The 14,619-nt window shown below is 44.8% G+C and overlaps 1 protein-coding gene across 1 annotated transcript in view; it reads left to right on the forward strand.

Moving 5' to 3' along the window:
* The window catches only part of LOC147668741 (alkaline ceramidase 3-like), a 106,656-nt gene extending 98,405 nt beyond the window's left edge, over positions 1–8,251 (forward strand). Inside the window, exon 10 of the mRNA XM_086948465.1 lies at positions 6,832–8,251. Within this exon, the coding sequence (XP_086804591.1) occupies positions 6,832–6,885 (54 nt within the window). The 3' untranslated portion in view covers positions 6,886–8,251. The remainder of the gene's footprint in view (positions 1–6,831) is intronic.
* The last annotated feature ends 6,368 nt before the right edge of the window (positions 8,252–14,619 follow it).

Genomic DNA, 14,619 nt, shown 5'->3' on the forward strand with positions numbered 1-14,619 from the left:
TAATTTCAACCCAAAAGGCGCTGCACAAAGCCGCGCAGAGGCTGAAAGAAGCATAGTGGCCTTCCAAAGGCATTTGATAGAGCGCCTTGCCAGCAGAAGAGCTAAGTGCAGGAAAGGAGTCAATGCTTTGTGTTTTTGGAGCTTTTGAAAAAGCATAGGGTGCAAACATCCCCACTACGCAGGTTGCTATGCCCTTAAAGCTGGCCTAATTGATCACTACCAATGTTCAAAAAGGGGCCAACCCTGGTCATGTCAAAAACAAATGCTGCGTTTCCAAACTTAATAACCGGCCCCGAGGACAACAAGCATTGGCTCCCAGAAAGAATGATCTTATCTTCCATGGGGTCAAGAAGATGCAATGCAGAACATAGAACTATATTACTAGATACCGCAGGTGATCCAGTATATGGCCCCATTCACTGTTGTTGAACTCCCTACCAAACTCTGCTTCCTATCTGTCTGAAATTTGGAAACAGCGTGTGGGCAACAAGCACCTTAGCCAACCACCTAATGAAGTGCCAGCACGTGCCCAAAGTGTAGATCACCTGCATTACCGCATGCGGAGGAGGTTCATTAGCTGTGACATGCCAGCGATATTGCAATTTATAAGTTAATGCAGTATAAGTAAAAAATTGGCCAAGAGGGTATGTTGTATTTTTCCCTAAGCTTTTCAAAGGTGAGTATGTGTCTGTAAGTGTCTGTCCTGGAATAGGTGGCCTAAGGTCTCCAGTCTATGACATTGTTTCAGGTTGGCAAGAGCGCATCCAATATACGTCAGGCTCAGGAGTAGGATTGCCCGATGCACAAATGAACCCGTGCTGTGAGGATCAAGGCTCTGCAATAGCAGATGTAAATTACCCTTAATAGATGGGCGAGGGCCGGGCAGACTGCCCCGCTGAACAAAAGAGCTGGAGCACCTTTGCAGGTGTTCATGGCGCCAATGCTGTTGCAGTGTCTTCAAGGCACTCACCGCTGACTCAGCAGCAAAGCCTCTGTAGCTGAGAAGCAAGATTGTAATGTTCACAACTGCAAACATCCAGGCTGCCGATGTCAGTAGGACTTTGAAGCTTAGCTAACACAACCCTATGCCATGCGTTGCGTCAGATCAGAGCTCCCAGAAGGGTATCAACAATATGGAAGGAATTTGCAGACAGGCAGATGGATTGGCAGATTAGTGAGCAAATAAAGTAATCAAGGGAGTATGATTATCTTAGAAAGGTCAATCCTGCCCTGCCGGTGGTAGCGACCCCTAGAATGATATCTGACTGCAGAACTCTGTGGCAGCATGCGTCACGTCACCATCAAGCAAAATTGGATCTTCATGATAGACACGTATACCTAGGTTTTGGAAGGTATGTCACTGGTGCTGGAGCATACGGCTGCCTATATACAGTGTCACTTCTGGAGCATAAGGGAAGAGGCAGGATTTCTGCCAGTTAACCTGTAGGCCCAGTACTTTGTGAAAGACACCTAGGGCTAGCACAATGTCTGTGCAGCCTGCAGTGATATCCTTTGAGTATAACAGCACATAGTCTGTATAAAGGATACAGTGTTCATTCTGTCTTCCAGGGGGTGTCTCAGGCGACCTTTTCGCTGTGTAAACAAATGGCAATTGGCTCCATCGCCAGTGCAAAGAGGAGAGGGGAAAATGGATAGCCCTCTCTGGTGCTCCAGTAGATAGTGATAGTGACCAAGATATGGTGCCATGAAGGACCTGCACTGAAGGAAGCGTGCAAAGCAGTTGAATAAATTTGAGCATACATCTGACTCTTATCTGTTGGAGGAACACACAAGATACCTCCAGTCGAGGGAGTCCGATGACTTATTCAGATCCAGGACCATACATACCGATCTGGGGAAAGTATGAGGGGCATACTCCATAACCCGAACCAGGCATCAGATATTCAAATGCGTACTCCTGTCAGGGACAAAGCTATTCTAGGTTCATCAAATATTACTGGTGGACCCACTCATGAGCGCCCACAAACCTGTCCCAAGCAGTACATTTGCCCACAAGGAAATTCAAAACCACTTAACAAGGGCAAAATCCCACCATTTCTTATTCTGTGGGCCTAGAAGTAGACTTTACCCTTGTACATTTCTTTAGGATGAATGGTAGTTCAAAATCCTTATTAAAGGTTATAAAATGGTACTGTGAGACAGGGCACAAAACTGTATAGCATGGAAAAAGAAAAAGGGTAGGGAGAAATGAAAGGAGCTGGAACACCAGGTACTCGCCCTAGAAAGGCAAGCTATAGCCACGCCAGACCCATTGACTACCCGGCAATGAAGCCCTTAGATTGGAAAACCGTGACCTCGCTCATAATGGAGCTAAACAGAGGCTAGCTACACTACACCAACTTTACGAGGTCAGTGACAAAGCGTGTAAACTGTTGGCTTGGTTGACCAGGAAAGAAACTGAGACTAGATGGGTAAGATCCATTGTAGACGACCAGGGAGTTACTCCACTGACGAGCTGATAGTGACAGCATTTGACACACACTATGAAGCATTTTACGGAATGAGACCACTTAGTGGCTCAGCCGCTATTGATGACTAAACAAAATACATTCAGACCCCCAGATTGTGTTAGGATGACAGGAAAGGGATGTACGTTGTTACGACCCGTGGTATTACCACGCGTACCGTTACAACGCGTATTTTACAACGCAAGTTGTTACCACGACTTGCGCTGTAGGGGCGCGGACTTAGGAATAGTTTAATTTACTATTCCAAAACCAGCCTACGTACAGTAGGGAAGGTGTTGGAATAGTAAATCTACTATTCCTTGTCCTTTAGCGCCCTCCAGCGCAAGTCGTGGTTACGACTTGCGTTCTAAAATCCGCGTTGTAACGGTACTGCGGGGTAACATCCGCGTCGTAAAGGATGTTCCCCACAGGAAAGGGCTGGATGAAGGACTGACACTCACGGAAGCGAGTGAGTGGTGGCTAGCCTGTGCCCAGAAAGAAACCCCAGCCCGAACGGAATACCCACTGAGCTCTAGAAACGATGCGAAAACTTATACTAGGCCTTTATCAAGACGCATATAGTGAGGGCATCCTTTCATTTGACCTCCGCACGGCCACAATAGTGACTATACATAAGGAAGGTAAGCCCAGGGATAGGTGTGACTCATACCACTCGATTTCCTTATTGAACACTGAGGTCAAAATCCTAGCGACAGTTTTGGCAACACGACTTTTACGCTTTATAATAATGACCTTCATCCACTGCAACCAGTCTGGGTTTATGCCCGACCGGGCCACCCGATGCAATCTCCGCAGAACACACAACTGGTTGATGGCTGTCAAGAACACCCCATATGTCTTCTTGTCATTAGATGTAGAAAAAGTATTCAATGAGGTGCTCTGGCCCTTTTTAGATTCCACTCTGGTCAAATTTGGATATGGCCCAAACTTCAGGAAATGGGTGACATTATTAAACAATTCCCCCTGAGAGGCTGTGCTGGTTAATGGCAGGCTATCCCAGGACTTCCCTGTTGGTATCGGGACTAGACAGGGGTGACCCCTGTCCCCACTCATGTTCGCGTTGATAGTGGAACCCTTAGCGTGTATGATTAGAGGGCACCCTTGGTATTGGGCTTCAGAGCTACTCCTGACTATAACGAGGAGGAGAAGGTATCCCTGTACGTGGGCTACATTCTCCTATTTGTAACAGTACCCGACACCACGATTCCTACCTTGTTTCATATAATGGACGACTGTCCGGTTTTCAGTCTATAAGATCAACTGGCACAAATCTGTACTGTACAGCCCTGGACACATAGTGAAGTGGCCTTAACTACCAGGGGACCTACAGGTAGCCACGGACGGCTTTAAATATCTTAGTGTTTTTCTTACATCCCATGCTGGGGTCTGCCATACACACCACATTCTGCAGGTGTTAAACAAATCTAAGCAGGATGGAGATACCTGCCCCTCATCATAATGGACCAGGTGGTCATCTTTAAAATGATTACTCTGCTTCGGTTTGTATATGTCGTCCAGAATACCAATCGCCCTCTCCCCAGAACAATATTCGGGGAAATAGACTTCGAACTACAATCACTGTTGTGGCTAAGGGGGCACCCAAGGTTTGCCCTAAGGACACTACAACGTAATCCATATTATGGTGGGTTGGCATTGCCGTATATTGAAGCCTATTGTTGGGCAGTGCATCTGACTCCCATTAACGACTGGATGCATGTGGCTTGGGATCACCACACATATAGACTGGAACGGGAGACACTGACACCCCACACGTTCTTGCACTATGTATATGGAAGAAAGGGAACACTTTGGTTGCTTCCCATGACACGAGTTACCATGGAATTGTGGGAAGGGGCAATTCGGTCACTGGGGTGGGCCCATAAGATTTCCAGGGAAACTCTGCTGTGGAAGGGGAACTGGCCCAAGGAACTGGATCAGCTACAGGGTTTTGAAACTGGCATACGGTGGGGATTTCCACAGTTGGGGATGTCATTGATAAGGATGATTTCAAATCCTTTTCCACCTTCTGTACCGACGTCAAATTACATTGATCCCAATTTCTTAAATATGCCCAGCTGCACCACGCATGGAGGGAGGAAGGAGTGGAAGGGACGGACCTACCAGAATATGCACCACTTGAGGGGCGGTACTCCAGGAAGCGCTTGCAAACAAGGCAGTATCACTCACTTACAAGACGCGGAACAATAACATGCCCGACACTCTTGGCAAACTTAGGGAGACATGGGAGGATGAGCTGGGGACTATGGAGGACGTTCTGGGAGGCGGCCATGATGCGGAAGTGGCGATCAAAGCCAGATTGCGCCTCATTCAGTATAAAATCCTTCACAGGACATACTACGATAGAGCCGGGCTACATAAAATGGATCAGGCTGAGAACCCGAGCTGCCAGTGCTGCCAGACTGCAGTGGGAGATTTTTTACACATGCTATTGGGCTGCCCTAACATACAGTTCTACTGCGGTGCGATAATTATAGAACTGATTGCTGTACTGAAGGTATCCCTTCCAGTGGACCCAAAGTTCATCCTTCTGGACATCCCATGCGATGTTGATGTGGCCAGAACTCTATTGCTCTTTAGCGCCCTGGGCCTAGTGGTAACAAAGCAGGATGTGGCAAGACACTGGGGTACACAAGACACTCCACGAATGGAAGAGAGGTATGGGCCTGCACATGGCGGCTAAAAGAGTCACATACAAGAGTTGTGGGCGCCCAAAGAAATTCAGTAAGATCTAGGGTAGCTGGTTGAATCACTAAGGTTTAGCCCATCGAGACAAAGATACACAGATTTCAGATGACGGGGAGCGGAAATAGTAGTGGCCCATTGGGGCCCTGCTACAAGAGTGCCGCATGCGAACTGTGCTACTCTTAGGGAAGGGGAAGAGAAACACTTACCTTTACATCCGATGTTTTCTGAAATGTGTGACCACTGAGGCTGTGATGATTAGACTTCTCATGACTGACCTATGTGCGATCTTTTGTTACTATTTTGCAGGTTGTATGTTTCTCCTGAAACTTGAAACACAAAAATATATATTTTTTAAATCCATATTAAAGTTCCCAGAAACTGTGGTGAATGCAATAAACTAAAGTCGTTTGGGGATTTCTTTTTCTTTCAGAACAGCTTTGAGGTGTTTGTGTGCAATTGAAATTCACAAATATTTTAATGCATAAACCAGGCAAATCTTAATTTTTCAAAGTGCTGTCCTTTGTATTCAATGTGTTAAAAGTGCTAGTCTACATCGGAGATGCTTCCCAGCATCTATCAAGTTTTTCCAAAGTAAAGCTTTATAGATCAGACCACAAGTGCCTCTTCGATTCTCTTGTTTTAGACCAATATTAAATAATGTCAAATCAAAATGAGTAGAAGCATTTCCCATTATTATTGTACTATCAGCATTGTGGGTCAACTCTTACATTCTCTTAGTGTTCTGTTAGTAATTTGAAAGTTTTATAAGCATAAGTCAATATATATTTTTAAATAATACTTTGTACCCTCCCAAATTTGGGAGCTGAGATATTTGACTTGCCAACTACTACTGCTTTACGGAGCACATTTGATTAGCCCAAACTTGGTTGCATAAAATATTAACAATTTTGTGATTTCCTGCTGGGTTCTATTGCTAAATTCCATTACTGTTGGTTTGACTTACACTAGAAAAATGATGCACAGGTAGCCTGTTCCTGCTTGCTAGGGCCGGACTGGGAACCAAAACTGGCCCTGGCAAAGCGCTAGGCCGGCCCTCCTAGCGGTTTGCCTGTGCCGCTTTCAGCCGATTTTGTTACAGGGGCCGATTTTGCAGCTACGCTGCAAAAACAGCCCTGTAACAAAAACGGCCCCCAAGGGCCCAAAATCGGCCCTCACCCTAGCGGCCCACCGGGGGAATGCCCGGTGCCCAATACTGCCAGTCCGGCCCTGCTGCTTGCAAAGTGTTACATTCGGATCTATACTGAGCACTTGCATTTATGTTTGTTGAGTTGATGTGATGTACCTTGTCTATGACCAAATCTAAAGACTATTAGATATTAGTGGAATCAGATACTTACCATCTTTAAACAAAAATCCCGGAATTCTATATAAGCGTACATTAGTGGGACAGACGGTTTGCTTGGGTGCCCTTTTTCATAGGAAATGCGTAATGCTTGCTTCTGGTAAGACGCACAGTCCAAAAATGGGAGTGCTCTGTTGAGTCCTCACCTGTCTCCTCCCCGTATCTTAGTACCTGGCTGCTGCCTCTGTGGGACTGACGTGTCTCTAAAATGGGCTTGGTTTTATCTGCCACAAGTGATATACTTAACCGTATTGTTCTTCCATCTTTCAACAGTTTGCTTTTGGGATATGGCCTGTGATCCTTGTTGAGCGGCCAAAGAAGAACTGACGGGCGTGACCATGCTGCTGATGGCAAAGGCAACCAAGGCAAAACTTGCTGAAAGATGGAGACATTCGGGTTGCGTGATCATGCAGAAGTGTCATATGAAGCACTGCCGCCAAGTTCCACTGCAGTAAAGGGACTATTTATGTATAATTGTTTGCAAGTGGTACTGCCAGGTACAGCACAAAGAGGAGTGGATGAGTCAAGGGGAACTGTGCGTTTCTGAATATATGGTGTTAAAACCTAATGAGTAAGATATTCTTTTATATTTTGGACCGTTCCCAATATAAGGCTTGGCCTTTTGGGTGGAAGCGGGCATGTTGGGTTTGTGCGTGGCCATGGAAAATTGACGTTTTTTGAGATGAGATGTAAAAAATGTTTATTGCTTATTGGTTTGTATTGCTCAAAAAACGAATTCAAGATCATTTATTCAAACAAATACAGCAAGAGAAGGAGGTTGTGGCCTGAATTGAACTTTTCGCCCATTCATCACAACTGAAGACCAAGTATATATACAATATGGACATTTGATCAAAATTGGATTGTGGTATTAGTAGTTTGTGGAAGGACTGTAATTTGCCGACACCATAGTTCTTGTATTATGTTAGTGGGCAATGGACATCAGTTGTTTTACATCTGCTTTTGGTTCTCAATAACAGCAATGTGAAGTTGGCCTAAATCTGCTATTTTTAGGCATGGTCTGTCTTATTTTACAAGTGCGTTTGTGCTTCCTAAACTTGCTTCCAGTGACCCTTACATTGGGGAAAAAAGATTGTGGTGCCTGCCACTATAGGAGGCACAAAAGCGCTCACATACTTACTGCCACATGCCTGATGACGCAACAACTTCACTAAAAAATGACCATCCACCTAAATGTGCATTTCTTTTCAACAGAAGCCTTTTGTAGTGGTGCACAAATAATTTGTCTTAAGGTCCACTGTCTATCGATGGTGTGTCATGTCCTGCACAATATGAGTGTAGAAACTACACAAGCTCACAGACTTCGGCCTTTGTCTTCTAGCAGTGCTGCGTGGTCGCTCTTGGAGAACTTGCCACACTCATGCACCGGCTTCTTCTCACTGTCAGTGGAGCTACTACTTAAGGTGTAAACCGATAGTCATTGATTCCAACTTGCTTGAAATGCATTGTGGTGAGAATGTTTAAGACTATGCATCCAATCTGGGCACATTTTAGAGCTTTTTTATGCAAGTATTTCTCCTGGAGACCAGGATCCAGTTTCACGCCACACATTGAAATTTCAATGCAAAAATATAAAGTATTTTGTATCATCTCCATTTCAACCTCCATTTCCTTCCGGTGTCAAACCCTCGTTTTGCCAAATGATGTAAAAATAAAGACTTACATCTCCATATTTAACTTGTGCTTCTTTCTTTCATATTTTGAGTGTCTATATGTCATCTGGCTTGTTGCTCTTGATGTTCTTTAATGTCCTGTGAGACTTGACTGTGTTTTAGCCTGGGGTTTAACGGCAATGCTTGACGAAGAACCTAAAGTCCCCCGGTTCCACTGCCTCCAGGGTAATTTGGTTTGGCCAGTGTCCGTATTCAGACTTTTTTGTGAGAGGAAACTTAGCTCTATCTGCAAATTTTTTTTTGTATCTCTGACACTGTTGTGGTCAAACCTTAATTCCAAATCATATATTTTCAGATTTTACATGTAACACTTGCAAATGAGTATTTGCAAAGAAAGGCAATATATAGGAGAAGAGAAAAACACAGGAAAAATAAAAAAAACACGGGAAAATTAATTTCACCCAAAATGATTCAATATGGAAGCAAAAGAGTGAAAACAGAAGTAAAACCTGCAAATGGATAGTTGAGATTAGGTACACAAACAAAAGAAAGACAAAGAAGAAAAAGAAGCAAAAAGAGAGGGGAAAGGGGGAAATGCACACAAATAATACAATTTCGTAAATCTGTAGATATAAGTACGGGGCCAATGTAGAGATGGCAGTTAATTATTTTATGTGCTAGAACAAGAGAGCTGGGACCTGAGATAGCCACTTTGCAGAAAGCCATTGTGAAGTTGCAAACACTGCAGTTTGCAAATATTATTTCGTTTTGTGTAGAAAAACGGCTTTTTACTAACTAGTAAACCCATTTTCCAATGACAGAAAACCTTTCCAAATTGCAAAATTGATTTACTGACTTGCTGCACATCATATTTAGGAAGGGTCTTAAAAGAGGTGTTCTCTCTTTTTCATTTCAATGTGATGTATTCAAATTCAAATTCAAAAAAGACTTTATTCGGTGTATTTCAACCATAAAAGTGCATAAACATACAGTACATACATAAAATGACATTAGATAAAATATGATTGCAAATATTAATAGGACTGTCTACATTAGATCCGTAGAGCTCAGTTCATTATAATCACTTCATTCATTGGTCCAAACAAATTCGCAATTTAAGAGACAATTTTAAAAGTTCAAGAACTTGAAGGACACTGTCACTGTGCAGCAATTGTAAATATAAAAAGGCTGGTCGTATCTGATTAAAATTTAGTTTCTTTAAAAGAGCAATTAAAAAGCGTTTACGTGGGAATTCATAAAATCTGCATAAAAACATAAAGTGCAACATATCCTGTGGAGACTTTCTGTCGCAGCCACAGGATATTGGATTTTTACAAAAACTCTCCTTTTTGGGTCTGATAAGCAGATGTTGAAACAGATTGAATCTGAATCTTGTTAATAAAAACTTATCGTGAGTGCTAAGTGTGCCGAGTAGGTAAGGCTCTGTTGTCAAGCAGGTTTTAACCATAATAAATTTCCGTACACTTACTTTTTGTAACTCAACACCCTCCCTCACAGCCTTCTTACACAGAAGAAAGGTCTGCTTGATTAGATCAATGTCCCCCTTTACAATTCCCGACGGGTGTTCAAACAGATCAGGACGACCCATCTCAGAGAAGCAGGTTTTTAAATACTTCATCCAGGGAGTGCCCACCGCGTTATCATGAGCCATAAAGTCATTAACAATTAAATGTGTTAGGGGGATATCTTCACACAACCACATTTTCAACCAGCAGGTCAGAGGTCGTAGGGATAGGATATCGCTCAAATACCCCACTCCTAGCTCCTCGTGAACTGCAAAGTTGGAGGTGGAGGCCGGGACACACAGAAGCCATTTGTAGAAAGAATTTTCTGTTATCTGAAGTTAATCCCCAGCCATGTAGCCCCAGAGCTCACTACCATAGGCTGCAGTTGCTACAGATTTTGCGTCATACAATTTTATCATTGCAGCCGTGGGCTTTTTACCAAGTTTTGAAGCAAATTTAAAAATGGAGGCATTAACCCTAGTCACGTCACATCTTTTCTTCGCAAGTTGTGGGCCCCACGATAATTTGGAGTCAAAGAGAACTCCTAGATAGGAGAATGTATTAGAAAACGGTATTACTGCCTTATCTAGTTTGAAGGTATATTGTCTCTTTGGCTGTTTCCCGACTTGCATAATGTAAGATTTAGAGTTGTTCACTAACAAATCTCTATCTTCCATGAACTTTTTAAATGCATTAAGGAGTAGTTGAAGGCCTTTTTCAGTTCTTGCTAACAACACCGCATCATCTGCGTATAACAAGACAGGAATGCTTCTTTTCCCCACTCTCAGACTGTCTGCTTTCACCTCCTGTAAAACGCTATCCAGCTCATTTATGTAAAAATTAAAAAGGAATGGAGCTAATATGCAGCCTTGCCGCACCCCCTTCCCTGTTCTAAAATCATCAGTTACTGACCGGTCTTGGCAATACCTTATATTTGCACTTGTGTTACTATGGAGGTCAACCAAAAAGTTTATAATACCGTTGTCTACTCCCTTATCCCTCATGGACCCCCACAGCTTCCCCCTGTTCACACAGTCGAAAGCTGAGGATAGGTCCAGGAAGGCCAGGTGGACTGTACCCTTTTGTGCAATAGTATGTTTGCTGAGTATTAAGAAGAGATTTAGACATTGTGTTGTGGTAGAGCGGCCATTACAAAAACCATATTGAGTAATAGACATGATGTTATTGTCCCGTGTCCACTCAGAGAGACGCTGCAGTACAATTCTCCCCACTAGTTTCGCCATGGAGTTAATTAGGGAGATAGGCCTGTAACAGAGGGGGCTATCCCTATCCCCTTTTTTAAATATAGGCACGATAGTGGAGAGCCCCCAGGATAGTGGACATCCGACTCTCACGGCTGCATTAATAACCGCCACAATAATCGGAGCCCAAAAATTAGGATCAGATTTGAAAAGATCTGGGGGTATCCCATCGGGGCCTGGTGATTTTCCCGCTGTGAGTCCCTCTATCCCCACTAAAACCTCTCCTATACTGACATTAAGGCATGGGCCCCCTTTGGTACATTCAGAAAGTACAGTGTTGACCTCACTGCCCCCATACAATTGTTTGACATGTGCAACCCATTCATCTTTTGTTATAACACATTCTAACCCCTCACCCAAATCTTGCACCAGAAATGGTTTCTTAAGCACCGCCCAAAATCTGGCGCTATTTTTCAGTGATTGTGGTTCCAGGATCTCAGCTCAAGCCTCATTCTTCAATACCTCCTTCCGTGAGGCGATGACTGATTTGTACTCTTTACGTGACCTCTGGACTAATTCCTTGTTTCTTGGTATTACCGACAAAGCAGCTCTAAGGTCACGGGCAGCTTTAGAGCATTCCTTGTTGAACCACCTCGGGCCCTCCCTCCCTCTACTCTTTAATGGTTCTGTCATTAGAAAAGCTATTTTGTCTGTTAAGCTCTGGTAGTCAGACAGGACCTGAGTTGGAACAGAGTCATCCTGTGTGCATCTAATGATTATATCACTGCAGGTATTTTTGATGTTCTGATATATGAGGTCCGGGGTGCACATAGACCATTTTAGGCGGCGTCTGCAATCCGTTGATGTTACCCTACCCCTGGCCAAGTTGCGACTTACGCTAGCCACCCAGGGCCCCCTTAGATGTATGGTGAGTGGGTTATGATCACTGAGTGCATTATTATCTATAGAGAATGAATGCACAAGGACCTGCATGGGCAGGGTTAACAACATATAGTCGATAAAAGTCCCCTTTCCGTGCCCTTTAAAAGTTGGGGTGACAAAGCGCTTAGAGGGGTCACAGAGTGCCATTGCTAAAGTAAGACCATGGTCATTAAGAAAGTTATTAAAACTGACCCCCTCCATAGTATGCTCCAGATGTAGACCGTTTAGTCAGGGGCAGTCTAATTCCTGAAGGTTTTTCCCTAGGGGGTCACCGCAAGGGTGAATAATAAAATCGCCCATGATCAATAAGTTGTGTGAACAATTCCTCATTGAGGTACCTATATAGTCATTTAAAATTTATAGGTTGCCATGAGCTGTGCCAGTGTTGATAGAGTTATAAAAATTGATCAAACCAGCCTTGCAATTGCCAGCAGATAAAACTAGGCCTTGTATACCGGGGTTGCTTGATGCCCTGCTATCAATTGTACATGTCAGTGCTACCGAGATAAACATTACCATGCCACCCTTAGGCCTTCCCCGGTTTACTGGTATAGCAGGTACAAAATATGCCTTGTAACCTTCAATACACATTTCACATTTTACTGACCAGGTTTCTTGAAGGCAAATAATCTGAAAGCCCCTAATGTATGATAACCAGCTTTCATCTTGCATTTTGTTTTCTAGACCCGCCACATTCCAGCATATGACGTTATTTTTATATATTGTGGGTGGATTCACCTCTGTCAGCTGTCCTACAGGAGACTGTACAATACTCTGACCATCCGGCACCATCAGTCAGTCGCAAGCGTCCAGCCCTGAAAACATTTCGAAGCGATTATGTGTCGGAACATTGTACCCTCTCATGCTCTGATTGACAGCGTTAGAATTTGCTGCCGGTGTCTGCCAACCATTCAACCCATGGGTATTATTATTGTACATGTATGGTACTGCCGAAATTGGAGTCTGAGCATGGGATGTAGGCCTATACCTTCGAGGGTCTTTGGGGAAATTCTGGTCAGGAGCATAGAAGTAACCCAGAGGGCACACACAAACACTGTTTGCATTGTACACTAATGAGGATGCACGCAGTAAAACTGTTGTGACATGTTGGGGATGCTGGAAATTAACAACCACACAATCCCCCGTGGTCGCCTTCCTCGAAGGGCCGACCCAATTGACCCTTTCAGTAGAAATAATTTGGTCATAGTAATGAGTTGGGTAACCACAATTTTTGTTTAACCACGCCACCGTTTTATTTTTTAGAGAGTCATGAGATACTCCGTGTGGTTGGGCTGGTACTTCTTCGTAGCGTGGAACATTGGTTAGCACCACAACATATGGCACACAATCAGGAGGGAGATTTACATTCCTAAGTTTAGCCCTCTGCGGAGCAGCTGCACGAGTACTCAAGGGTGCAGGAACCTGTTGAATTGGCTGGGTTACTGGTGCTGTAGGTTCCCCCCGCGCCTCCCTTGAGTCTTTCTACACTTCCTCACTGGCCTTTGTGTGGAAGGGGCCTCTACTAACTCTTCCTTGGCTCAGTCTTCCTCCGATGTGTTGTGCAAGTCTACGGGCGTCTCAGGATGTACCTGTACCTGTACCACTATGCTAGATCCCCCTGTACTATGTAGGGCATCTTCTAAAGTGCCTTCTGGACCTTCTGATATTTCAATAGGTACATTATCCAAGGGGGGGGGTGGGGGGGGGGAGATTTTTGCTGCCTAAGGAGGCCCTACGTTCGTTATTTATTTGAGTAACTTTTTTTTACCAGGAAATTGTCCATGGTAAGCAGGCCAGCTGTTGGTGGGTCCGAAATCATTTTGGGCATTATAGCTGTTACAGTATGCCCCAAGTCCCCAGTAGGCGTAGAGAGACCTGTATTATCTCAATCTGATGCAACAATTATCCACAAGTTAAAAAGGAATTAAAATATATAAACAGACAATGTCTCACTTGAATGAACTAGGTCCTTATACAGGAGCCAGGGTCTGTGGCCCGTCCCGTCCGGCCTCTGAGGGCCAAAGAGGGCCCGCCCTTTGCCCGGCGCACGCCCGCGCGAGTCCCGCGACGCGGATGAAGCGTCCGTTAATGTAGCCCCTCGTGGCGCGCTCTGGCCGGATGCAGGAAGTGGCCGCTAGGCTCCCTGGGAGCTGTAGTCTCTAGCCACGGGATGGAATGCAGCGACGGCGAGACTTACAGCGTTTGGGCCCCAGGAGCGAGCAGGCGAGTGTCTGGTCCGCAGGTAGGTTCACCCTTCTGTGGCTGGTTTCCTTGTCCCCACAAGTCAAGGAATCAGGATGTCAAAAAGGTAATACTTTGCTTCACTCAGTTTTCCTTCTCGGGGGAAGTGGTGCGAGCTCGGCAATTTACAAAATCATTGACCGTTCTTCAATAAAATCCAACTAATAAGTCCTTTGCTTTAATCACAGTACACAGAACCTTAGATGTGGCAGATGACAGAGTTTTGGCCCAGCCCGGCCTCTCCCGGTCTATAGCGGGCTAAGACAGGCAAGTCTTGGCCCGGTCCCTTGTCGCAGAGCCGCCGCCAGTGATTTAAAGTCCCTCCGGGGGTCATGTGAAAAGTGCTCTATGCCTTTGATGCCCAGGGACACGGGCGAAAGTGCTGTCTCCTCAGATTGTGCTCTCCCCAAGAATGAGGTTCGATCCTGGTCCCTCGGCTGTGCAGCCGCCCCAGCGTTTTCGTTCACCTCTCCAGCCCCCTCCTCCTGGCAGCGTGGCTTGTCGCGGGAACCCTTC

Source organism: Lissotriton vulgaris, unplaced genomic scaffold (assembly GCF_964263255.1).
Source record: "Lissotriton vulgaris unplaced genomic scaffold, aLisVul1.2 SCAFFOLD_3362, whole genome shotgun sequence".
Lineage (NCBI taxonomy): Eukaryota > Metazoa > Chordata > Amphibia > Caudata > Salamandridae > Lissotriton > Lissotriton vulgaris.